We start from the raw sequence: 27,384 nt of genomic DNA, 5'->3' as shown, positions 1-27,384 counted from the left end.
CGAAAAGCCAATCACAGAACAGTGCGTAAAGCGCTGCGTTGAAAATTGTTGGCCTGCTGAACAAGAAAAGCCAACGGGAATCCCATAATGCCAGGCGAGGGACCTCCTGTCGGAGAGTGAAGCTCCGCTGGTTTCAATGAAAGAGGGGGAGAAGAGTAATGCAGAGGGATGTAAGATGGCAGAGCTACAAATGTTGTTAGAGGAAGAAATCCCGGCTGGAAAAAGAGCCCTTGTGGAGAGCTACCAAAACCTTTCAAGGGTCGCGGAATATTGCGAGAACAATTATGTGCAGGTATGGATCGAAGAAATAACCTTCTCCTTTCATGTTTTGTCTGAATCAGTGAGGATGTGATTGAAATGCGAGCACTGCATGTAGCGTTAGGATCCTCATCAAAACGCTTATGAGGGCGCATCGAGGCGTGATATCTTCATTTAATATGAATGCTGAGCGTCTGGATTTGGACGATATTTGCGTTGTCTAAAGCTGATGCACACAAAGCATGAATTCACTTTCAGAGGGTGTGTCAGAGACGTGCCGCTTTCGCTACGATGGATGGAGACAAATCTTTAAAAAAAATCTTTAAAAAGAGAGAGAGAGATTTAATGGCTTAATGGCCACAGAAAAAAAGCCTCAAAGATTTCTAGACACCAATAGTTTCTCGATATAATAGCATATTGCAGGTCGAGCAGCGTCAGTGTATCGACTGCAAATGTGTTCGAAGCCAATACGTCATTTTTCGAACTAAAGCGTCATGCTCTGAATGTTACAATGTTTCATTTGTCCGCGTGATTCTGCTGTTAGGGTTTCTCTCGAGGTCCAGACGGGTGTCATGGCTCTTGGGTGACAGTATGAATGTGATGAAAGCGCAGTATTTGATATTCATTTCAACCTCTAAACGCTACTGAACTTCATCCACGTTTTGGCAACGATATATTAAACGTGCGGTGAATACCATTTATGCGCGCGCGCGTGTGTGTGTGTGCGTGTGGCAAATGTGTATTGCCTGTGAGGTAGAATGGCGAGACGACAAGACGTGAAATGTCGTCTGTGATGGTGTGAATGAGTAACTGCTGACACACACCTGAGTGTTAATGTGTCTGTCTCTCACACACACCTACAGTTAATACACAGGCCAGTGAGAGAGAGAGAGAGAGAGAGAGAGAGAGCCTGTTGAGGAGATCGCTTAGATGTCCAAATGATGCAGTATAGTATTCTTTCAGGGTATAAAGGAGGATCATAGTAATTTAGTATAATATATGGGTATTGTGTCTTATTAGGGCATTCTGCAGTGATAATGAGTGGAATAAGAGTGACACAGGTCTTGTGTCACCAAAGGGAAATGGGAAAAGGTTGATGATGATCAGTTGTTAAACCAAATTTATTTAGTATTTGTTTAACCCTCAGTACTCTACATATGGACCAGTACTGAATACTTCATATAGATTCAAATTTATTGAATTTAGGAAAAGCAATACAAATGTATGAGGAAGTTGTTTTCTTTTTTCTTTTTCTTTCTTTTTTTTTTGCTGATAAAATGTATTAATTGAAAGGGGTGTAAATCAAACATTTCATCACAAAATGTTCTGACATCAATCATCAAAGCCAGCAATGCAATATTTGCCAATACATTAGACCATGATGCAATGTGATTCGATTCAGAGGTCTTCAAATGATATATGATCCAGTTACAATTTTTATACATGATACAAAAATAATATAAAATAACAGTTTAATTGAATTCTCTGACAGTTGCAAATTGCCTCATTTTTGTAAAAACATTCATAAAGATGAAAACAGTATGAGATAAGAATGTTGGGAATTTACTGATATGTTTTGCATGTTTAGTGGAGAGCCACTGTCTTTAAACCTGAGTTGGCTTAGCAATGATACACTCTCAGATATTCACAGAGGAATCGTGAGAGGACTAAATGATTCAAAGATGTCTCTCTTGAGGTTTTGGTGGGTGTATTATTCTGGAGAAGAGGTCCAAAGCAGGGATTTATGGCACTAGACTGAAGTTAGTCATCTTACAATGACTTGCACCATGCATTTTTTATTTTTTATTCCAGAATTTGTCATGTAGAATTAATCATGATTTAGTAATGTTTTCATTTGGGCATGACAAAGAATATGTACACTTGTATATTTTTTTATTTTTATGAAATTGATACTTTAATTCCAAAATGGTGTTGAATTGATCAGAAAATTAATTTCTAAGCAGTACTGTTTTCAACATTGATAATAATCAGAAATGTTTCTTGAGCAGTAAAGCAGCATTAGACTGACTTCTGGAGGATCATGTGACGCTGAAGACTGGAGAAATGATGCTGAAAATCCAGCAGGAATAAGTTACTAAATGTATTTAAAAAAACGTTTAAAATGTCAAATCAGACATCTATAAATGTTAATAAGAATCGTAGTTTGACAAGACTTGTGCCATTTTGAACATAATAAGTGAAGGTCCAGCAGTTCCTGATAAATGATTATGTTTCTTAATTATTAAAACGCCATTCATTGTTTTAGAAGTTTTGGGTAGCGGTCGAGTAGGATAATGTGGAATACATAGCCAGTACATCCATGTGTAAGACAGACACATGGTCACGGGACTGACGTGCAGGAGCAGGTGGTGTTTAAACAGATCTGCGGTCAGTGCTGCATGCTTGTCACAGGCTAATTGTTTTACAATATATAGATTAGAGTCAGCGACTGGTATTCATGTAATAGCATTCTGGCATGGTCATTATCACTGTGCCAAAGCTAAATAATGCTAAAATAACTCAAAATGTTATTTCCATATGTTTAATTCCTTTAAAAAATAGTCCACGTCTTTAGTTTTAAGGTTTGTTCATGTCTGTCATGCTAAGCTAAATAGTAAGTTATTGATGAAACAGGAAATAGTTTGAAATGTTTAGAATTTCACCAACAATAGGATCTGGATCCTCACTGAACTGGTGTCTCAGTCGCATCACGCTCTTGTCTGATTTTTTTATTGCTATTGTTGCCTGTTGGTTTCATCAGATTATTTTCAGGATCATTTGTCAGATTAGTTTACAGAATTTCCTGCTTTATTACTATGAAATACTTCTTATTGGTCATTCACAGCATTCTGTTGTCAAACGTTTTTTGTATAATGACTGATAAATTGTATATTTGACCACCTCTCATATCTCATATCTCTCATAATCACACTGCAACCGCTTTCTTCTCCCAATTAAATGAACTCAAATCATTATATTATTCATCATTGTACTACATTATACTGTAGATGTGTTCATTTACTAATAAAAGTTGGGAAATCGTGGCCTAGTGGTTAGAGAGTTTGACTCCTAACCATAGGGTTGTGGGTTCAAGTCTGGCAATATCGCGACTTAGGAGTCCTTGAGCAAGACACTGAACCACCAACTGCTCCATGGCCCCGCAGCATAAATGGCTGCCCATTGCTCCAGGTGTGTGTGTGTGTGTGTGTGTGTGTGTGTGTTCACTGCTGTGTGTGTACACTTTGGATAGGTTAAATGCAGAGGACGAGTATCAGAGTATGGGTCACCATACTTGGCTGTATGTCACGTCACTTTTTCACTTTTCATTTAAAGCAATTTACAGTAATATTACTGTTCAAAATTACTGTTCATAATTTTAAGAAAAAAATAAAGTAAAAATTGCGAGATATGATCTCACAATTGCGAGAAAAAGTTCATATCTCGCAATTCTGACTTTAAACTCGCAATTTGACTTTATATCGTGCAATTTCATGTTATAAAGTCGGAATTGCAAGATATGAACTCGCAATTGTGAGAAAAAAGTTACAATTACCTTGTTTTATTTTTTATTTAGTGGTGGAAATGGGCTTCCATACCTATGCTCATCAAGCTTGCATTTATTTGATAAAAAAAATTAATTTATAATATAAAAAAATGACAAATATTGCAAAATATTATTACAATTGAAAATAACTTTTAAATTTCGATGTTTGTAAATATTTTTCAATTTTAAATGATCTTATCCTAATATTAATTCCTGTGATCAAAGCTGAATTTGAATCATCATTACTCTAGTCGTTGGTGTCACGTGATCCATCAGTCTAATATGCTGATTTACTCAAAAACATGTTTTATTGTTACCGATGCTGTGCTAACAGTTGTACTCCTTAATATTCTTGTGGACACCATGGCACACTTTTTTCATGATTATTCGATGAATAGAAAGTTCAAAAGAACAGCATTATTTGTAACTTTATATGTCTTGATTGTCACACACAATGCATCCTTGCTGAATAAAAGTATTAATTTATTTTAGAAAATAATACTGACCCCAAAATATTTGATCAGTAGTACACTTACAATAGTCAATACTGGAAGAACCTGCATCTAGTGTCACTTCCCATTGTTTCTCTGAGGACCACTGACCTTTAACTGGGCAGCCAATGACTTTTTCCACATGACAGTCTGATCTGATGTCATATTTCCTCTAGAGTCCATTAGAAATTCCAAGATGCTTTTACATCATCATTCACAAAGGCACAACAGCTTTTAGTTTGGAAATAATTTCTTGTGGATGACTGGGTTGAAACTATATTTCACAAGCAATGGCATGACGGGGAGTAAATAATGACAGAATTGTAATTTTTGTGCAAACTATGTCTTCAAAACATGTGGGATCTTTTTTATTTTAATCTCTGCTTAGGCACAAGACAAGAGGAAAGCACTCGAGGAGACCAAAGCCTACACGACCCAGTCCCTGGCGAGCGTGGCCTATCAGATCAACGCCTTAGCCAACAATGTGCTGCAGCTGTTGGATATTCAGGCTTCACAGCTGCGCAGGATGGAGTCCTCCATCAACCACATCTCTCAGGTCAGCCATGGGCACCACAATGCCAATAAAAAACAACCAGGGGTTCCTTACCCAGCATGCTTTGAAAAAAAAAAAAAAGCAGTTATCTTCTGACTCCTTTTTTTTTTTTTTTTTTTTTCAGTTCCATCACACAAAGAATGAATGTGAACAGAAAAATATTGCACATCTCAAAGCATGCAAAATAACTGCAGCAACAACAAAAATTACAATTGAATACAAACGTACACATAAACAAAGACAAATAAAAATAAGAAGACAAAAAAAGATACAAATTAAATAAATAAAAAATAAAAACTGCATTAGGGCAATTACATAAATTTGAAAAGCTTTAGAATTTGTATTGTTTTTAAAAGCTTCTTATTTTGTGATCTTATATTAGAAAGGGTTTCAAAATATATTTTAAGATCAGTGTTACAAAATGTAATATATGATGGTTTCTTTTAAAATACTTTTGACTTATGAATATAAAACTTTGCTAATAATTAATAATTAAAATAGATAATTAACAGATTAATAATATACATATGTTTATCAGAAAAAGATGGGTTTTGATAACAAAGTAAAATATTGTGAGGTTCTAAATTAAGGACTTTGTTTATTTTTTTTGTTATGTCTATTTTAAAGTCAACCCAAAAAGAAATAGACCAAGGGCAATAGAAGAATAAATGTTCAATATCCTCAACAGATGCATTACAAAAGATACACTTATCACAACACAAACACTATGAATATATCTGCTAACAACTGCATTTACAGGATAACATCTGTGAATAAATTTGTAAAGTACTTCTTTTACTTTATTAGAAATTACATATTTATATGGCAGCATCCAAATGTTGCGCCAAGATATACAGTGAGGTTTAAGCCATTTTGATTTACATGGAGGACTTGATCCAACATTAAGGGAGTTTCTTATAAAACTATTATTAAAACGCTTGTCAAAAATAGAGAGACCATTTACAAAAAGTTGGAGATTTTGTTGGCTTGTATTATTGATATTTACAACAGAGGATTTGGTTAAAATTAGTATGCCATTAGGAATAGCCTTGATTACTTTGTTAAATTCTTTTTCACTTACAAAAAAGCCATATCTTGTAATAAAAATGTAAAAAGTGTAAAATTGCCCATTATGGTCAATAAGCTGGTTTACAATTAATATGTTATGCCGAACCCAATTCTCCATATATAATGACTTGTTACTATGAGTGATATTACCATTGTTCCATATAAAACACCTACTAGGAGAAAAATTATGTTTGTACAAAAGTGACCAGTAAAGCGATGCTTGTTTGTGATAACTGGCCAAGGCAATGTGGAGTTTACCAGTTATACACTGCAGCAAAAAATTTAATCCCCCAAGTTTTTCAAATAAATAATATGGGACAATGTTGAAAATACTTGTCTGATTTTTAAAAAAAGTTTTTAAGCCAGTTAATTTTTACAATTTGGATGAAAATTGTAAAATTAAGAACATTTAACCCACCATCAGATAGTTTATTAATAAGGACACTCTTTTTTATTTTGTTTTATCTTGTTTCTCCAGATGAAATTAATTAAAGAGAATTTTATCCATTTGTGAGCATATAACCTTTGGGGCATTAAGTGAAGACAGGAGGTATGCAGCTCTCGAAAGACCTTCTGCTTTACTTAATAAAATTCTTCCCTGAATAGAAAGATCTCTTGCCAACCATGAATTATACCTCTTTTGCATTTTTTCGATAACGGGTATAAAATTTGAGTTGACCATTGCATCAGTATTTTTAGAGATTTTGATACCCAAATAGTTTACCATGCTCTTAACAGGAATATTACATACAGTGGATAGGTTGTTATTTTTGAGCTGTAGGATCTCACATTTAGATAGATTTAAATTCAGTCCAGAGAATTTTGAAAAATTATTAATGATATTTAAAGCCAAAGGTACCTCAGAACTATCACTAAGAAAAATAGTTGTGTCATCAGCAAGTTGCGATATTTTGATTTGTCTTTCATTAACTGCAATACCTTTGAAGGAATGTTGATTTATCATATTACTTAAAACTTGAGCTACAACCAAGAAAAGGAATGCAGAAATTGGACAACCCTGTCGGATACCTCGGTTTATTTCAAATCTAGGAGATGTTCCATTGGCAAGTTTAATAGAACTATTGCTACCACAGTACATAGTTCTTACACTTTTTATGAAGGATTGTCCAAAACCAAAGAATTTTAACGAATCAAAAATAAATGTATGGCTTACTGTATCAAAAGCTTTTCTAAAATCGAGAAAAAGTATTAAAGGGTCTCCATTTAATAAATTGACTCCTTTTTATCACAGTGGAAAAATTTGCATTAGGGTTTAAGCTGAATTTTTATATTTATTTATTGTAAATCCAGAACTTTTACCAATGTTTGATCTTAAAACAAAGAGACAAAACTCTATAATATAATCTCTATAATCTATAATATACACAAGATTGAACATGATTCTCCAATTTTACACACTGTTTACTGCAAATATGCAAAGTTAAAAACTATTATATAATTCAGCTGTTTGTTCATACATACAGTTGTTGGAAATCAAATAAAATAAACAGTTGTGACTTTATTAAATCATTATTATCAACCTTCTGACAGATCCCTGTTTAAATTTCTTAGAGGTAGGCAATATGTACAAAATATTTTCCAGGATATTAGTAATTTTTCAAAATATTTACAATGATACAACCGATTCAACCAGAGTGAGGAAAGCCTTCTTGTTCTAGTAATTCTGCCTGGAATCAGAGCTGCTGATAATTGAAATGAAAGCCATACCCAGTATTTTTTAACATTGTCGCTTAAATGACTTCCGAATAAATTTTGAAAATGTTAAACTCAAATCATACTTTTTGCTAAGCAGCTAGTTTTCACTTAACACATCTATTTGTATCTTCATTGATGCTTTCTGATAAATATTTACTCTTGCTTACAACAAAACTTCAAATTAAAACAAAATTTTTGAAAAAAACTCTTGCAACTTTCAATAAAGCGGTTTTAAACAATGCATATTGTCAATCGTACTATACAAATAAAATAAAAAAACTAATATTTCGCCCTTTGCCATTATTTCATATTTGCTGTGTGAGAGGAGCACCAAATACAAAAATGATCCAGATCTCCAGCTGACCTCGCATGCTCTGACTGCCATCATTATTCATGTAATATGCATAAATAATTAGATTTACATGACTAGACTAGAAAGTGATTAACTGCATTGAATAGGTTGTAAATCAAATAATCATAATGCTTGACACTGCTATAATAACTAGAGTCTGGTTTGTAAAGAGCAGAGAAGACGTTTAGACCATTTGAACACAATGTCGGCGTGATTTCTTTCATCCAAAGATGGAGATGGAGTGTGTTTATTGAGGTTAAGAAGAGATCCCGTTCCCCATTATGTGCTAGAGTACATTTGCAGAGCCTTCATGGAAACTAGATCTAATGATTTGCCTTCTTCTGATGTTAAAATGCTCCCACAAACTAGTTTGCCATCACTTGTCTCTAAGGAGATAAGAACAAATGGCAGGCAAATTGTCAAAAACGGCAAAGTATCAGATCCCATCATTAGTGTCCAGACAAACATCCGTGCGAAAATGGCAGGTGAACTAAAGCAGGTTGACTGCCATTTTGATCAGGTACAGAGACAACTCATCCAAAATCATGAAAGTGCCTTCCTTCCCCAGAAGAGGCTATTTCAGATTATAGTTCTTGGGATAGTAGAAAATAAACCAAACACATAGTGAAAGAAGATAAGTAATTCAGAGACCAACAAACTATTTTACAATCTTATATTGACTATAAATGTGACAATACAATGCCAATAAAATTTGATCCAGTGGAAAATATTTTTTCCTGAAATATTAGATTCTTAATCCGAGATATTAGAATAGTCAGGGAAAATTCAAATTTCTGATTAATTCACAAAACAAAGACAAGTGTGAAAATCACATTTGTATGTAAAATGTACATTTGTCTTAAAATTGTAAATACTTATATAATACATAATAAACAAACCTTCAAAAAAATTGATATTTATTGTACATTAAAAATACTTAATGTTTTAAAAAGTATATTTTGTTCACCAAAGCTGCATTTATTTGATAAAAAACACTAATATTGTGAAATGTTGCATAAATAAATTTTTGGGTTTGTCACATGATTCTTCAGAAATCACTCTATGATTTGGTGCTCAAGAAATATTTGTTATTGTTGAATGTTGAACTGATGGATAGAAAGTTAAAAAGAACTGCATGTATAAAAACCAGTGTAACTGTCTTTGCTGTCACTTTTGATTAATTTAATGCATAACTAATTTAAGTTACTAATTAAATAACTAATTTCTTTTTTTTTTTTTAAACGTTGAGACGGTATATACAAATGAAAAATCTAAAATATAAATAATTTTATGTATGGACAGATTTCTATGAATCCTCTGTTTGGGTCAATACACTTACTGTTAAAAAATCGCTGTGATTTTAATGGTAAAAAACTGTGAAAATGCTACAGTACAAACCTGTTAAATGGTTAGCATTTCCTGTAAAATTTACAGTAAGAAAATTTAAACTGACGTTTCCTGAATTATCTGCATTGCATTGTAAAATTTAGTTTGAATTTGATGTTTTGTCTTTGAAATAATTGTTTCTTCTTATTTATTTATCATCTGTTATGTTTATTAGGGTTGTATGTCACATAAAATATTGTTAAATTAATGTTTATTGCATATTTCAATTTAATGAGTCTCACGATGATGGTGTTTAGTGCTTGTGTGAATGACACTGTGCACCTTCTATGTATCTTATTATTTAAAAGCTGCTTGTGATGGGCTTAGGTTTGTATATTAATATTTTATCAGTTAATGAAATTACAGTATACTGTAAATTTAAGGTAAAATGGTAAAACCTAAAACATTGTTACTGTATTTTTTACAGTAGAAATCCGGCAACCACAGCTGTCATTTTTTACTGCAAATTTTTTTTTTTTTTTTTGCATTGTAGATGTTAAATTCTTTGAAGTAATGTATTTATAAAAAATTAGATATATTAAAAAGGTTTAATGGCATTCAATTAATTTATCCTTACCTATCCAAATATATCCTCACTTTACATGGAAATGCAAATATAACAAATGCTAATGAAGTTGTATTTCATTAGTAGTCACAGACCATTCATACACAATATTCACAGTGGTGTGGCCGCCATTTATAGGACCTACATGCCGTCTATCTGCTATCCTGTGGGCTGTGATAACAGCAAATCACAATGGTTTACTTACCGAGAGATGAAGATGTATGGGGTCATTTTGATTAAATACGTCTAGGATGCATTGATATGCATTTACATTTTTAGTATTTAACTTGGCAGGCGCTCATAAAGGAACTTGAAAAAGTTAACAACTTGTGCGAGACTGCAGCGAACGCAGCTTTAATGATTTGCCCAAAAACTCTCGGTATACTTACCACCTAAACTAATACATGACTGAGATGTTTTTGATCTTTGCTCTAAGTATAGTTATGTGAGTCTAAAGTGTTTCCACTGCATAAAACTTTGAGAGCAACACTCCGATCTGCAAACAAATAGATAAAGAAGAGGAGGAGGATGACGGTCCAGCATATACAAAGAGAAAGGTTTGTATTTTTAGTTTCCACATCATTGTTTTATGAAAGTCATTCTTTCAAATTTCTTCAAAGACATGAGAGAGAGTTTTCAAATAACCTCAATGGACTAAATACATAAGCTTTCATTTGTTTTTCATGATGAGAATGTACTGCAGTCATATTAATATGCATCAGTATGTCTGAGACTATCTGCAATAGCTCTGTCCTGCTTTAATAGTTGCTAAATATAAGCAGACTTTACATGTACAGATGCTCACCTCTGCCAAAACATGTAAATGACTACAACGCAAACACAGAATCACAGTTTATCACTTCTGTTGATTCTTCACTTAGCATGTAGAATAACACAAGAATAACTGATTATTTCTCTTATCATGCCACAAAATGAACACAGAGCAGTGCTTGGAGTGCAAGAAATCATTATTATACTTATTGACTGAAATAACTAGGAGCCGTTAGAGCCAAAGAGGAAGTAAGTTCAAGTAAGTGTCTGCATTGACCATAATACAGTGTCATTTTTGCAACAACTGGGGGAATCATAACTGAAGAGACAAACTGACAAAATCCCTTTAATTAGTTTAATACCATCTTTAAATATTAATCATGCTGGGCAATCATTGCAATTAGTGTTGTTAATAGTCTGTCAAACAACATGTGGATTACTACAATATCTATTTAATTTAATTCAGCTTGGTGCATTAAGTTAGATCTTTAGTAATGGATACTTGTATATCATTTGCTCTTTACAGGTGTAGAAATGAAAGCTCCCAAGCAAAGAACTCACCAGATTAAGACGTTGAATGACAATCCTGGTTACACAACAACTACAATTCCCGAAAAAAAGATTTGGAAAATGATTCATAGTGATAGTTGGATAATTATTTAAATTATATTGCCATATACAAATTGTTTAATTCCAAAAACATGTTAAACTTAAAAATGTTTTAAATGTTTTAAGCTTACAATCCAAGTATAAGTAAATGCATGGGTAATTGTGTAAATATTTTATCTACACTTATTGTATAACTGATGGGGGGGGGTCTATAATTGAATGGTTTTGTAAATAAGTTGTGTAAATACATTTTCCTCATGCCAGCTTAATCAAGTGATTTCCTTAATGGATTTTAAAATTGCATTCATAATAATGCAATGTTTCTTTATTTATATAATGGTGTTAATATTATAATCTATATAATTAAGAATAAAATAATCAGTTTAAATTAAATATCAATGAACAGTACAGTAGATATAGAAATTAAACATCTTGCGCGCTGTGTACATACGACTGATTCCGGCTCGGATACGGCAGTGTCGGCCAGTTAAACCTTCTGCAGCATCTGGCCGGATTGATTCAGCCCAGAATCGGGCAGTGAGGCATCCAGGCTGGTGTGGCACATGGAGCAGTGCCAAGGGAAAGTCTCCGGCAGGTGAGAATTTAACTGAAACTGGCCTGAATGTATTCTGCTATCTGAGTTGCCTGTGTAGGGATCGTGGACAAGTAAATATTAGCAAATGTCAAGTTTTTACTAAGCTTTAGTGTCAGCAGTTCACTTTACAGTAAATTAAAGATCTAATCCTAAAGTATTTGTCTCCATGGGTGGGATACAAGTCTAAAATTGGCTCAGTCAAATTTGGGGTACCCCAGGGATCACTTCTGAGTCCACTAGTTTTCTGTATGTGTATTTTCCCTCTTGGTCATCTCCTTAGACCTCTTGGTCTTAACTATCACTTCTATGCAGACGACATCCATGTGTACATTCACTAAAAAACTGGGTGACTGTCCAGCTGTTGCTTTTCTGGAACTTTGCATCTCTGAGATAAAAATATGTATGTCTTTGCCTTAACAGTGATGAGAGTTTATGCTTAATGGTGCAACCCACCAACTATGTAAAGCTTGATCTTTAAGACACTTTTAACACAGTATTGGAATTTCAAACAACATTAAAGAACTTGGGGCTGATATTTGACGCTCATTTAACATTTGACCCCCATATTCAGAACACTGCATTGATTACTGCAACACTTTGCAAGAATACTGACAGGGACTAGAACTAGGGAGCACATCACTCCAATTCTAAAATCCCTACACTGGCTCCCTGTTAGGTTTCTTATTGAAATGATCATGCTTATACATGTACAGTATTGTTCAAAATAATAGCAGTACAATGTGACTAACCAGAATAATCAAGGTTTTTAGTATATTTTTTTATTGCTACGTGGCAAACAAGTTACCAGTAGGTTCAGTAGATTCTCAGAAAACAAATGAGACCCAGCATTCATGATATGCACGCTCTTAAGGCTGTGCAATTGGGCAATTAGTTGAATTAGTTGAAAGGGGTGTGTTCAAAAAAATAGCAGTGTGGCATTCAATCACTGAGGTCATCAATTTTGTGAAGAAACAGGTGTGAATCAGGTGGCCCCTATTTAAGGATGAAGCCTATGAAGATATTTTGAACAATACTGTATATGGCCTTTCATGGTTTGGCACCTCATTATCTCTTGGAACTTTTAACTGTTTTCTCTCCTAGATGTGATCTCCGTTCCTCTGAATCTGGCCTTTTGACTGTTCCCTCAGCTCTAGTGGTGACCCGGCTTTTTCCTCCAAAACTCTGGAACTCTCACCCTTATAACATTGAACTTTTAATGTGTTTAAATCCTCTCTCAAAAACTCACTTTTTTTTAAACTTGTTTATCTGTGATGTGTAAGATTTGGAGGGGGGGGGGTATTGTATTTCTCTCACATTGCTTTTGATGTTTTTATTGTTACCTCTCTACTTTCTTTTTCTTTTAAACTTTGTATGCTCTTAAGTGTAAAGTGCTTTTAAAAGTGTTATATACAAATAAATGTATTATTATTATTCTTTCAATTGTTTGTTGTTTTTCGTTGGTTGTGAGGTGTGCTATTTTGGTGCGTTTCTGATCCCCAAAAGAGGCTAAAGATGGCTAAAGGTCCTTAAGGTAGCGGCCACAACAAAAAAAAGTCACATGACTGAAACCCATTAATATATATATATATACTGGAAGATAATATATAAACCATTCTAAAATTTCACCCATTTCCATTCCTTTCCTTCACTTAGACTGTGGACATTCATAAAGAAAAAGTGGCCAGACGAGAGATCGGGATCCTGACCACCAACAAAAACACATCTCGAACCCACAAAATCATCGCCCCCGGCAACATGGAGCGCCCCGTGCGCTACATCAGGAAGCCCATAGATTACACCCTGCTGGATGATGTGGGTCACGGTGTTAAAGTAAGTTACACATATTAATATAACATGTTTGATGTTTACTAAACAAGCATCATTCTTACTATTAATCTTACTTATATTTAAGGTTTTTAAATATATTATAAATATATAAAAATAAAAAACAAGACCTCAAGTGAATAGATACTATACATATAGTAATTTTTGCACAAAAAAAAAATTAAGATTCCAATGTTACAATAAAGGTGTATTTAATATACAATCAAATATAAGAGATCCTCTACCACGTTAATGTTGTCAAACCCAATCATTTTAATTATGTTATCATTTACTCAAGTTGTTCCAAACCTGTATGAGTTTCTTTCTTCTGCTGGACACAAAAGAAGATATTTTGAAGCATGTTGGTAACCAAACAGCTGACTGTAGCCATTGATTTCCATTGTATTTTTTCCCCCATGCCATTGAAGTTCATAGCTACCAAATGTTTTTTTTTTTTTTGGTTGTATGTGTCTTCTGAGCAGCTTTACTTTCTGCTCTGTCTTGATTCCTATCAGTAAAATTAGATCTTTGTTTGTTTGTTCTTTATTCAAAGTTCTTTTGTTTCGCTTCACCTCTCTCACTTTTTCATTAAGTTTAGGTGATTAAATATCATGATTTATCTTCTCTTTTCCTTAATGCTTTCACTTAGTGGCTTAAAGCAAAGGTAAGTACAGCTTTACACAACCCACTGCTCTGGCTCCTGTATGTCTGCCTTGGTTCTTTATTTCCAAGCATCAACCTTTTTTGTACAATATTGTGTAATGAATTTTCATAATTCAGTAAGAGTAGTCTTTAGATCATAAATATCTTTCATTTATTTGAGAAAACTGGTGCCATTTGTAAGAGTGTAATGGATCAGTAAAATTAATCATGCGTACAACACATCATAAAAACCATCATATTTAGCTGTTTTGTTCAGTATTATCATTTTTTTAAGATTTACATCATGCTTTTTGTTGATAACCAATTAGCATTTAGAATGTTCAGGTATTATCATGACTGTGAAAGCTGTCTTTAATGTTGTTTTCTCTGTCGAATGCCTTTTAGCAAGGGAATAACCAGCCAGCTCGGGCAGGTGGAGGTGGAGGTGGAGGAACATTATCCAGGACTAACCCACCCACACAGAAGCCCCCGAGCCCACCCATGGCAGGGAGAGGTACCCTGGGGTAAGTCACTGTATTTCATGTGTCCATGCTGTTTTGCACCCCTCCATTATTAGAATGTTATAAAACATCCTGTGTCATGTGACATCATCATTATTTTTGTTTTTCAGACGAAACACACCATATAAGACGCTGGAGCCAGTCAAACCTCCTGTGGTGCCTAATGACTACATGACCAGTCCAGCACGTCTGGGCAGCCAGAACAGCCCTGGACGCACGGCCTCGCTCAGTCAGAGACCCCGAACACACAGGTACAGCTCACGAAGACACAGGCCTTCTGATGCTTTGACCCGCTGTGCTGGGCCTACTGGAATATACACTAGTTCAAAACTTTATTTTTTATTTTGGAATAAAAATAATCCTTTTATTCAGCAAGGATGCATTCAGTTGATCTAAAGTGACAGTCAAGAGTTTTTAATAAAAGATGTCTATGTCAGATGTTCCTCTGTACCTTCTATTCATCCTGAAAATAATGTATCACTGTTTCCACAAAATGAATAAGCAGCATTTTCAACATTGATAATAATAAGAAATTATTCTTAGATTAAATTCTCAAGGATCATGTGACACTTAGGACTGAAGTAACAGCTGCTAAAAAATTCAGCTTTGCATCACCGGAATAAACTGTATTTTAAAATGCATTACAATAGAAAAATAGGTATTTTATAAGGTAAGAATATTTACCAATATTGCTGTGTTTTTAATCAAATGAATGCAGCCTTGGTGAGCATTAAACCAAACCAAACTTTTAAATGTATAGCATCCTGGAGTCATAAATGTGAAGTTTATTTAGTCTTTTACAGGAGCTGGTATGTAAAAACACCATCAGAACATGCACTGAACATTTAATTTATCACATTGATTCTCCAGATTCATGTTGCTCTTTGTAACCTGATTGTCTCTCCTTGTCTCAGTGGTAGCAGTGGGGGCAGCGGCGGTCGAGAGAACAGCAGTAATAGTATGGGAATCCCTCTGGCTGTGCCGACTCCCTCCCCTCCCAGTATGGCTCCAGGTGACCACTCACATTTTTCACAGTGGCCATTAGGGCTGGGCAATGAACAATATCACATCAAGATGATAACATCAAAGTGAAGTCAATATGAAAAAATATATATTGTGATAGTATTTTTGGCCATAAAACCCAGCCCTATTGGCCATTCTAGTTTTGAAACAAGTTACTTTTGGTTAATCCTCCCACCCCTGACTGATTGAGTCATCAGGTTTTTTTGGACTTATCTTCTATGAGTATTCTTTTCTTCTGTCCTCTCTGCAGTGGTTCCTCCTGGTCCAGGTTTGGGACCGATCCCGATGTCTCAGTTTGGAACAATCTCCCGGCAGATCTCCAGACACAATTCCTCCACCACTTCTTCCTCGACCTCGATGTTGTCAGCCACCGGCACCTACCGGCGCGCCCCTGCCAGCTCCTCCCAGTTCTCTGTGCCTCAACCCCATCTGAACGGGGGTCCCACATACCCCCAGAACACAAGTGAGTTCAGTTCCACCTTAGGGAGATGTTTAGTGACCCTAAAAAGTATTTAGACAATTAAGGTCTAGTTCATCCAAAAATAAAATTTTACTGTTTAATCAACCATTTAAGTCATTCAAGATGTAGGTGAATTTTTGTCTGCATTAGAAGAGTACAGAAGATTTTTAGCTGAAACCGTGGTTCTTGGTCACTCTTAAGTCCGCAGCTACCGTCACATTGAGAGTCATAAAAAGCATATCAGGCAACACAAAATTAAAACTCATGGCTCCTGATAATATATTGGGGTATTATGAAGTGAAACAATCGACCTGTGAAAGAAACTGATTTTTTTATAACAGTCTCAGGCAGACAATCCAGAGTGATGTCTTGAATGGGCAAAATGAAAGTTTTTATGGTTTCTCATGGTTTAGGAAAAAAAGGTGAGTTGATTAACTTCATATGCTTTAAACATGTAAAACATCAGCATTGCACTTCAGTATTGGGTTCTTTCTTTAATATCATAATTGCAGATATGTTACTTGATTGGGTGTTTACTACTCAATCAGTTATTGAACCAGTTCACTGAAAATAATCGGACTTCCTTGTTTACCTGAAGCTCTGGATTACAGGTAATAATGTTGTAAATACTGTTCACTGTCTTGTATTGACCGATCTTTTCGCTTCATCAGAGCTCAAAAAATTAATTTTATGTTGCCCAATATGCTTTTTTTAGTGACCATAGCCTTTGACTTGCACTATATAAATCCCAAAGGACCATGGTTTCAGCCGAAAATCTTCTGTAATGTTCTTCTGAAGGAAAAAAAAAGTCACCTATATCTTGAATGGATTATGGTTGAGTAAATAAACTACAAATATTCATTTTTGGGTGAACTAGATCTTTAATTTGCACTTCAAAATGCCATTGCATTGGATAACAAATGTCAAGCTCAAGTGTGTAATTGCTTAGCCACTAGCTGCACCAATCACATCTTGGTAATAAATGAGGTTACTAGCAACTATCAGACCTAGTAACCAATGATCTGCCTGCTTTTCTGCTATTCATCTCTTCATGTCACAATAACTCACAACGGCTTTTACCTTTGGTCTGTTTATCTGCTTCTGTTTAACTCTTTGGGCTTTTTTTTTTTTTTTTTTGCTGATTATCATCTGTCTGTCGGGCTGGATGTGTATGAATGTGTGTGTGTCTCTGCGCTCCGTGTGACTCCAGTGTCTGTCGCTCCTCCACCTCCTCCTATGGTGCAGCTCACGCCCCAGATTCCTCTCACTGGCTTTGTGGCCAGAGTTCAGGAGAACAGTGAGTAATGCACACAGAAGCACAGCGCTTACTCCTTCACATATGGTCTCCGTTCACCTACCCATGACCTGCACTCTGAATTATTCAGAACCTCAAATATAGCATTTAAAAAAATATATTATATATAAAAATAAATATATAAAAATATATAATTTTTTTTTTTTTAAGATCTAAATATTTTTAATAAAACATAATAATATAGCATTTTATTGGTGGTGTTTTCAAATATAAACATCACTTTTGCTTTGCTCATATTTAGAGTCAATGACAAATTATTCATAATGTATTCAAAAATACATTCCACGCAGATAATGCCTTGAATAGATGTTTAGTGTCACTGGCATCTATTGTTTTTATTTCTTAGTAAGAATGTAACAAACATTGACCAATTAAGGAATTATAGTATACGAACATGAAATAGTATTGTTTAAAAAAAAAAAAAAAGGTAAAATCATTGAAAAAAGGTTTTCTTACCCTTTCGTTGTTGCATTAAAAGTAGCTCTGTGCCATCTCCAATATTAAGAGAAATGTAGGATTCTGACTTATGTCATAGATGATGTCATTGTGAGGGTTTCCCCAATTCTTTGTCCTCCAGTAACAGACAGCCCCTCTCCACCCCCTCCTCCGCTACCTGAGGACACGCCCTTGTTTGAGGAAGCAGCTCCGCCCCCTCCACCTCCACCTGTGGATTATGAAGAAGACGACGCAGCTCTGGTGCACTACAATGACCCCTATGCTGATGGAGATCCTCACTGGGCCCCAAAATCCTACATAGAGAAGGGTAAGGGCCACTTTCTCCTCCTTCAAAGTTCTTTTGAAGTCATTTTTATTCTTTTTAATGTTTTTAAAGGGTTTTGAACCGAGAATGGCTTTTAAATTTGTGTCTGTAAATGAGATGGATGTATAGATATAGAACTAGAGTTTCTGAGCCATGTCATACTAATCCTGCCTCCTTCGTTTCAGTGGTGGCCATCTATGACTACACAAAGGACAAAGATGATGAGCTGTCTTTCATGGAGGGCGCCATCATCTACATCATCAAGAAAAACGATGACGGCTGGTTCGAGGGCGTGTCTAATGGGGTGACCGGACTGTTTCCTGGCAACTACGTTGAATCCATCATGCACTATGCTGACTAATGCTAAATCCCAGAGACATCATACAATGCAGCCAATCAGTTACAAACTAAGTGCATTAGGATATGACTGAATGTTTGTTTTTGTCCAATCGCTAATGTATCCAAGCATCTGCAGTGCTCAAGGTTTGAGGAGACGGGGCTCGTACTGCCTCTACAAAGAATATAAGTCGCACTACTTTCTGGTTAGGTTGCCTCATACATTTTGTACATATATTACAGTACGACGTTGCCTGTAGGCTGTTGCTAGTGTTTGTTTTTGTGTACGTGTTTTGTCATTGTATAGACACCCGTATTTGCTCCCTCTCCCAAAATATTAGTTTTTTTAACTAAACGTCAAGCTCTTCCATTATGTGAGGAAGAAATATCTGAATGTCATTTCTGGAATATTATTATGCCTGCAAAATAATTAGGCAACAATATAAAAATGACATTTATGTCTTTACCTACATTTCGCCTTCAGGATTTGCTAATAATTTTACCTCATGGCTGTACGGTGAGGGAAAAGACTGATGCAGTGATGATTTTCCTGCATATCAGACTAACTTCACGAACCCGTCAAAAACATGTCCACACTTTATATATTTCACCCTAAAACAGAAAAAGAAATTCACAGACAATGATGCCTGTTTTTTGCATTACGGCATTATTTTCATGATAATTGAGCACATTTTCCCTAAAATACTACTAATCATAATTCAAAAGAAATCTCATCCTCATTGCTGTAGTGTGACGATATAATATATTATTTAAATGGTTTGTATGCATTATGGTAGTCTTTCTTGTATTGCAATTAATTTATGCTGATTTAAGTGTGAAAAAATGTATTACATTGATGAAAATCAATAATGGGAATTATATATATATATAAAAAAAAAATAATAGTAATAAAACGCCTACATTACATGCAAAAATTCTTGATGGTCCTACAGGCTTCGTTTCCTTTATGCAAAACAGTTTAGTTTTCTTCTTTTGTGACCTAGACATGTTTTTCTGAGAGTCACCCATGTGCTGCGAGTTTAAACTGTGCCAAGCTGATCTTTGATGGTGTTTTTGTTGAAACTGCTGAAGTGTTGTGAACTTTCTGATGTTGCACTGAGCGGGCGACACTGGCTCACTAGCTGAACCAGTCTCTAGCATTGCCCACAGATTCCAATTGGTTTCATAATGTAGCAGAAATCAGTTTCAGTCATTGTAGATTTCATGTTGGGGGACCATGCAAAGCTGAATTTGTCAAGGTTTTGACCAGTTCACAAGTTTTGCTGAATTTAGATGATAATCCATAGTTTAGTGTATAGTACTGATGAATGTGAGCTCATAACTGTTAGCATGGCACAAACATGATGATGATTCTGGTTGCTGGTTTTTAGAAGTGTCTCAAACTGCTGTTGAAGGCGTGCAGTGTTTTAATTTATTGAATCAAATGAAATATCTGTGTGGATGTAACTCACATAGAGCTGTCTGAACAATGACCAATTAATGTTAAGCATTGCAAGGCCTTGTCATATGATGTGCAAGTGATCTGTAATTTAAATGTTCCTTTGCAGGATATCTGCAAATAATATAATCTCTATTACCGTTTTGTATATATAATCTGTTTTTCTTTTTATGTACAGTCTCTTTTTATAATAAAGCACTCTCCTGTGCAACACTGTGCTAGATTTGTTTAGGTGCCTGGGTGACAAAATAATCAATTTTATTAAATTCTTTTAGCTTTTAATTCAACGTAAACACAACAAAAATCTCATAATTTTTATAGATGTAAGACGAAGTAAAACTAATTAAGGAATTCACACAAAATATTCCTAAAAAACTTTTTTTTTTTTTGCCTTTATTTAAAGAAAATAAGTCATTCTCCCAAAATGTCCACCTCATCAGTGAGAGACTCTGTTGATCTAAATGGACAGCAGAGGGGGTGTGGGTTTGAAAAGGAACATTTCTATCCTCACACTGATTCCCAAACAAGGTTACTAGTAGTGAGTTCGTATTCAGCAGAAATACTTTAACATTGTCAGTTCTAGTTTTGTAAATTTTTAGGTCTAATAACTTCAATTTAAGTTCAACTTCTAGTTACATATACGTGTGCATATATACTGTATAAACGTAAACATGCACTGGATTGTACAGTCAGCTTCCTTCTGATTCAGAGAGACTGAGTTCATAGCTTGTTCTGTAAAGTTCCAGTTATATGAGCAAAAATTAATGCTCAACCTTAAAGGGATACTCCACCCCAAAATTAAAATGTTCTCATTATGTCCTAAAAGCTTTGTTCCTCGTTAGTATTCTCGTCGCTTCATAACGTTACGGTTGAATCACTGATGGCAGATGAACTATCCTGACGATGTCCTTCATACTTTCATGGACCTTGACACTGTTATTTACTTGGCAGTCTATGGGACTGTTACAAACCTCCCGGTTTCCATCCAAAATCTTAAATTGTGTTTCAAAGACAAATGAAGCTTGGAACGAAATGGTAAGTGATTGATGACAACATTTTTGTTTAGGAGTGGAGTATCCCTTTAAGGCTTGGCTGAATTTCCAACCCATTCTCACTCCAAAGGCGTCAAAAACCGAAGCATGGTCAAGCGCCCCTAGCGTCACTTTTATGACGCCAAATGTGCCTCTCGGCGTCGACTATCGAAGCACTACGACCTTCATTGCTTTCAGTGGGAAACTTTTGGCGTCAGAATTCGACGCGAGGACATGAGATGTTTATCGCTATGAAATCACGTTCAAGAAGTCTCATTCAGCACACATCGCGCGATACTTGCTATCAGTCCCACAGTTTGGGTGAGTAGTCGTATATACGCTCTTTTAATGCCTTTTATCAAATGTATTCTGTCTTCTTTATTAATCAGATTAGTGCCATATGTTTAATCGCTGTATTATATCGGTCATCCGCGGCTGTCTTTGAGTTTCATTGCGTTTAAATAAATGAACACAGCTGCTAATTATTGTGATTAAACTCTATCTGTCACGTGACGTGCCATAGACCTTCGATCCGTTTTATATTATTATTAATTTCAGGATCAATGATGTAAGTTGTATTTGTAGTAAAATCATGGTAATCACGACACAATAGTAATAAATGAAATGTGAAGTTAAAACACAGTAAATGGGACATTAGTAACTGTAACTGTAGTTTTACTATGATATATTAACCTCCTACGACCTGGCGTCCACATATGTGGACATCACATTTTTAGTTGTGCGCACCATAAAACTTAATTCTGTGTAACTGGAACCTGTTGTACACAAACATGGACACTTACACTGCCATCCGGTGGGGTCAGAAGAGAAAAACACTACACAGAAATTCCAAGATGGCGGCGAACACATCTGAAAACTCATGCAGCCACACCAGACCAAAAGGTCCACAAGGTAAAAAAATCTAATAAAATTTAATTGTTGATTCTTGTTAAGTTATGCATAATGGTGTTGTATGATTAATATGGCATGAAAATTTGACAAATTTTTGTAACAGTAAAGATTTACTATTTCGCTAAACTTGAAGTACACATATGTGGACAGTGGGACTTAACTTTGTTGAAAATGTAAAAATGTTACCAAAAAATGTAACTGTGAAAACATAGTTTGTGAAGAATTTGTTAGAAAACATTAATTTACAATAATTTACAACAGTATAAATTGACATTGCACATGTGATAAATTACTTTACATTGATTTTTAGTCTTTGAAAATGTAAAAATGTTAGCAAAATTGTAGTTTGGGAAGAATTTGATAGAAAATATAAATTTACAATAGTTTACAACAGTATAAATCGACATTGCATGTGTGAAATAAATTTACATAGATTTTTATTTGTTGAAAATGTAAAAATGTTAGCCAAAGTGTAGTTTGGGAAGAATTTGATAGAAAATATAAATTTACAATAGTTTGCAACAATATAAATTGAAGCTGCATGTGTGATAAATAACTCTACATTGATTTTTTTATTCGCTGAAAATGTAAAAACTTTAGCAAAAAATTTAGTTTGGGAAGAATTTGTTAGAAAACATCAATTTACAATAGTTTACAACAGTACAAATTGACGTTGCATGTATGATAAATAACTTTACATTGAATTTTATTTTATTTTTCTCCTGATAACATTTTCAGGGCGTATTCCTCTTTCAAAGGCACTGGAATTAGTTTTGGAGTCAATTGCTGGGGACAACTCAGAGGTAGAGGACTTGTCTGACATTGACGACCCCGTAGAGGATGTTGATTACCATCCTCCACAACAGGAGCCAAGCAGCAGTGAGGAGGAGAGAAGTGGGGATGAAGACCCCACTCCACAGTCCACTGGGGCCAGCCGGGGACGTAAACGTCTCCGTGGTGAAACTTATGGTTATCGTTCAGACCATAGCATTGCCATTTTGCGCACTCCCAGACGTCAGACTCAGCAGCTTGAGTCTGATGGCTCAAATGATGACCCTGAAGAGCCAACACCAGGACCAAGCTTTCCAAGACAACCCATGCAAGGATGCTGGAGGGCTGCTCAATTGACCCCAAACCTAGCCAATTTGAGCCTGAGGAGTAAACTAAGCTCGACAGAGAAGGCTGGACCCCACTGGACTATGTAAACCAGTATATTGATAAAGATTTAATGAAACTGATTGTATACTGCTCCAATGCTACAGTACTAGCTAGGAGTGGGTACCCACTCAACACATCAGTTGGGCTGTTATGTGATATGACAGCTTGTTTCTTACAAATGGTGTTTTTCCAGATCCATGTTCACAAGCTGAAACATTTATATATGCAACAGTAACAATAAAAAATGTTCAGGTACAGTACCCAGGATTTAAATAAAAGAGATTTGCACTTTGTTACACAATGGTGTCTTGATTGTTTTCTGTGAATACAGACCAAGTGTCCACATACGTGGACATCATTTTTTTCAAAAAGAGCTTCATGTTCAAAGATAATTTCTTGTTATTATATTTATTGGTTCCTCCTAACCCCAAATAGCTAGAAGAAATCTAAAATACATGCCAAACCAATGTTCGGGTCTTAGGAGGTTAATAATCAATACAACAATACAATAATCACCAAACCAGCTATGTTTGTATCACTGTAATGTTAGTGTTTTTATGTGCTTTTATATGACAGATATCACAGTAATCATGTGTTCTGTACCATGCTTTTAATACCTTTTAATGTGAATCCAAAAAAAAAAAAAAATCAAATTAAAAATAAATAATAAAACATGTATTTTTCCATCTTGCAGTTCATTCATATCAGTTTATATATATATATATATATATATATATATATATATATATATATATATATATATATATATATATATTTATTGTCATATATATATATATACATATATATATATATATATATATATATTGTCATATATATATATATATATATATTTTCATATATATATATATATATATATATATATATATATATATAAATATTTTGCTCACAGATCATTATTAACATTCTGTATATAATTCAATTTTATTTTCTCTCCCCTTTTTTATTATTTATATTTTTAGCTGAAAAGACGTAAAGGCAGTCAGCCCAGTGGTGTTTCTGGAGAGGGATTCCTTCAGAAATGGAGAAGACAGAAAGCTGCGGAGGCAGATATATGCAGCAGTAAGTCTGTGATAGTTTGTCTCTTTTATCAAACATTCCTGCTGTTATAATTTGTACAGCATTTGTTGTTTCTTAAACTGTTGCACTGTCCAAATACCCACACTTGCCATCTTTGCACTTGACCACTTGATTACTTATTTGAAGTCTTTCCTGTATTTGGCCTAGTGTTCGAGTGAGCATGATGACCACGAGTGTGTGTCGAACTTTTCATGACCTGATGACTGTGTTTCCCAATCCTGATCCTGGAGAACCCCAGCACTGCACGGTTTTGGCGTCTCTCTTATCTGCCTTGGAGTCTTCACTGATGAGCTGATGAGTTGAATCAGGTGTGTTTGATCAGGGAGACATCTCAAATGTGCAGTGTTGGGCTTCTCCAGGACCAGGATTGGGAACCACTGCCTTATGGGACACTTATGTGTTTAAAGAGATTTTTAATATCTAATTATCAATATTTCACATACTGTACATTGGACAGCTTTCCATGACCTCTTGTGAGATCTCGGCAAAAAGTCTGACGATTTATTCCAAAACATGATGCATGATGGGATACACTAAGCTTTGTATAGCGCTCCGGAGCAGTATTGGAGAGGTTTAGTGTGTGTTAAGGACGCTGTGCTTTGGCATTATTAAGACCGGGGACAGTCTTGTGCACACACTGTCACGTACACACACTCTCAAGTGGCCAAGACTGCAAGTGTGGGTATCTGGACAGGGTCAAAGTCTTAAAAAAGATCCCTAAACACATCACAGTCTTAATAATCCAGTTTAACACTTGTATGATATTGTACAAGCCCCAGGACGGTCTCATCTGACACTATCAAAATAATTCATATGACTATAGCTTGCTATTAATTACTTGCTTTCAATAATGGATGCATTTAACATTTAATTTTACAGCATCTTTACAGAGGTGTAATGTACAAGCTGCACGTTATTAATAATATGTCCTTCCTTCTGTCTTACAGGATTTTTCCAGATAATGCTGTTCTTCTTTTTCAGGTCTAAAATATCGAGCTCAACAGCTATTTTAAGAGCCAACCCTCACAAACCTTCCTAAAACCTAAAAGAGCTATTACTGAGTCTCAGCGAATCTTGCCATGATCAGCTCTTCCCAGGTACATTTGTTTACTCCAAAAATGCTCTGGTCTGAATCTTACTTAAATTAACTTAATTATGTTTAATGAGCAATATTAATTGCACAGAGAGTAAGTAGAGATTATCTTGTTTCACAGAAGAGAAGGAAGACCAAGGAAATGATTTGCTCAGGATGAGGAATGAAGATGGCCATCTTGAGCTCAAACAAACAGAAGTCCTCTGGTATGTGTGTGTTGAAGCAATGTTATACAACATTTTATGATGATCTCTCACAGAACTGGTCATGTCAGCCTTGATTTCGTTTTATACTATTACAATTACAGCATGTTAGCAAAGTGTGACTGGACATTTTTAATATTATGTTTTTAAAAACACACCACCTGTTTTATTAGCAGACAAGTGTCATGAAATTGGTTTAGTTGATATTAACACCAATTGACATTATTTCATTGTTTTGTAAATGTTATGTTATAAATTGTGAATTGATAGTGGATTGGTTTGAAGCCAGGCCTTACACTGCACAGACTAAAACACATTTGTGAGAGAAGTCAGGAACTTTGGAGAAAGATTCTAGAGGAAAAAAACACATTTACTGCAACATTAGATCAGTTCTAGAGTCTCTAAGAACTACACATGCTAATGCAGTCTCATGAGCAAGACCTTTGCTTCTGTAACTTTTTCTTAATTCTTGGAGAATGACATATTTATTGCAGTATTTTTATTTGTACAGATGATCTCATCAGCCAAATGAGAGGTTTTGACCAAGTGATGCTCTTGAAAGGAGTGAAAGAAGAGGATGTGGTAAATTGTCTTCAGAGAAAAAGCTTCTCAAAAGGTCTTAAAGCAACTTGAAGAATGGTAAGTGTACAGTACTACAAGGGTCATAGTTACTCACCCTGCTAAAACCACACAGAACATAAGCTGCGCTCTCTGTCCATTAAACAACTTCATCTGCATTGTTTGTTTGTTTCACTTTGACCAGGTCTGGGATGTTAGGACTGAGAGATCCTCTGGCTGAGAACAAGCTACACCACATCAGTGCTGGACATCAACCACAAACTGTTTCCAGACACGAGAGAAGAAGAACACGATGGGGAGATGAAACCAGTTTAGATATGATGATGGGAATCATTATTTTCTGGAACAGTATCACATGTCTTATATGTATCACATGATCTGTATCACAGTTGACTGGATGGGACTGTGTGACTTTTAAGGACATTTCATCACTCATCTGTGTGAACTGATTTATATATGAGGTTAATGTATCTTTGATGATAATTATTTTCATTGAATCTTATTTGTCTTGATGCTACTTTATCAACTTTATAGTCTATGCTTCAATAAAATGAAAATGGTGAATATTGTGTTCTGAAGATTCTTGGTAAATACATCATTTTACTAGGTAGGCTCATATGTGTTTATTTTAGACTTGGAAAAACTACATATTAATTATTGGGATTATTTTTTTATTTAAGACATGAACATTTTTGATCGGATTAATAACATCTGGGACATCAGTACACCAGAAAGTAATTTTTTATATTTTAGTAACAAATATGCAAATTTTTTGTGAAATACAGGGAGTTACAAGATTAATTATTCTGCATTACCAGATGGTGGCATGGGCTTTATTGTTACAAACACTTGAGGGATAACTGAGAATGTAGCAGGAATGATCAACGTGGATCTTGTACTGCATTAAAACCAAGAGCACGCACATTACTGATGTCCAGCACATGAGGAGCAAGATATGGGGGTGAGGAGGACATTTTTACACTGATTTCGGCTAATTAGTTATATATAATGCTAATATATATATATATATATATATATATATATATATATATAAATTAATAT

At 34.9% G+C, this 27,384-nt stretch overlaps 1 protein-coding gene and 1 long non-coding RNA gene across 5 annotated transcripts; both read left to right on the top strand.

Annotated features, from left to right (window-relative positions):
* Nucleotides 1–64: 64 nt before the first annotated feature.
* Nucleotides 65–20,459, top strand: LOC128025337 (abl interactor 1). 3 transcript variants are annotated; one of them, XM_052611590.1, is made up of 10 exons: nucleotides 65–292; nucleotides 4,682–4,849; nucleotides 13,562–13,738; nucleotides 14,780–14,898; nucleotides 15,006–15,146; nucleotides 15,810–15,907; nucleotides 16,169–16,381; nucleotides 17,589–17,675; nucleotides 18,271–18,456; nucleotides 18,639–20,459. In XM_052611590.1, the coding sequence occupies exons 1-10, from the start codon at nucleotides 137–139 to the stop codon at nucleotides 18,812–18,814; spliced, it is 1,521 nt and encodes a 506-aa protein (XP_052467550.1). In that variant the 5' UTR covers nucleotides 65–136; the 3' UTR covers nucleotides 18,815–20,459. The 3 variants fall into 3 exon arrangements, with proteins under 3 accessions (XP_052467550.1, XP_052467557.1, XP_052467567.1); XM_052611597.1 differs by lacking the exon at nucleotides 17,589–17,675; XM_052611607.1 differs by lacking the exons at nucleotides 65–292; nucleotides 4,682–4,849 and adding an exon at nucleotides 13,256–13,439.
* A 3,869-nt stretch (nucleotides 20,460–24,328) lies between these two features.
* Nucleotides 24,329–25,931, top strand: LOC128023201 (uncharacterized). Of its 2 annotated transcripts, XR_008186022.1 has the most exons (4): nucleotides 24,329–24,429; nucleotides 24,595–24,755; nucleotides 25,429–25,544; nucleotides 25,662–25,931. It is a non-coding gene; the product is annotated as an uncharacterized LOC128023201 (long non-coding RNA). The 2 variants fall into 2 exon arrangements; XR_008186021.1 differs by having other exon boundaries at nucleotides 24,329–24,755.
* Nucleotides 25,932–27,384: the final 1,453 nt, after the last annotated feature.

This window comes from Carassius gibelio, chromosome A2 (genome assembly GCF_023724105.1).
Source record: "Carassius gibelio isolate Cgi1373 ecotype wild population from Czech Republic chromosome A2, carGib1.2-hapl.c, whole genome shotgun sequence".
Taxonomy (NCBI): Eukaryota; Metazoa; Chordata; class Actinopteri; order Cypriniformes; family Cyprinidae; genus Carassius; species Carassius gibelio.
This window is presented reverse-complemented; position numbering and strand designations above follow the sequence as displayed.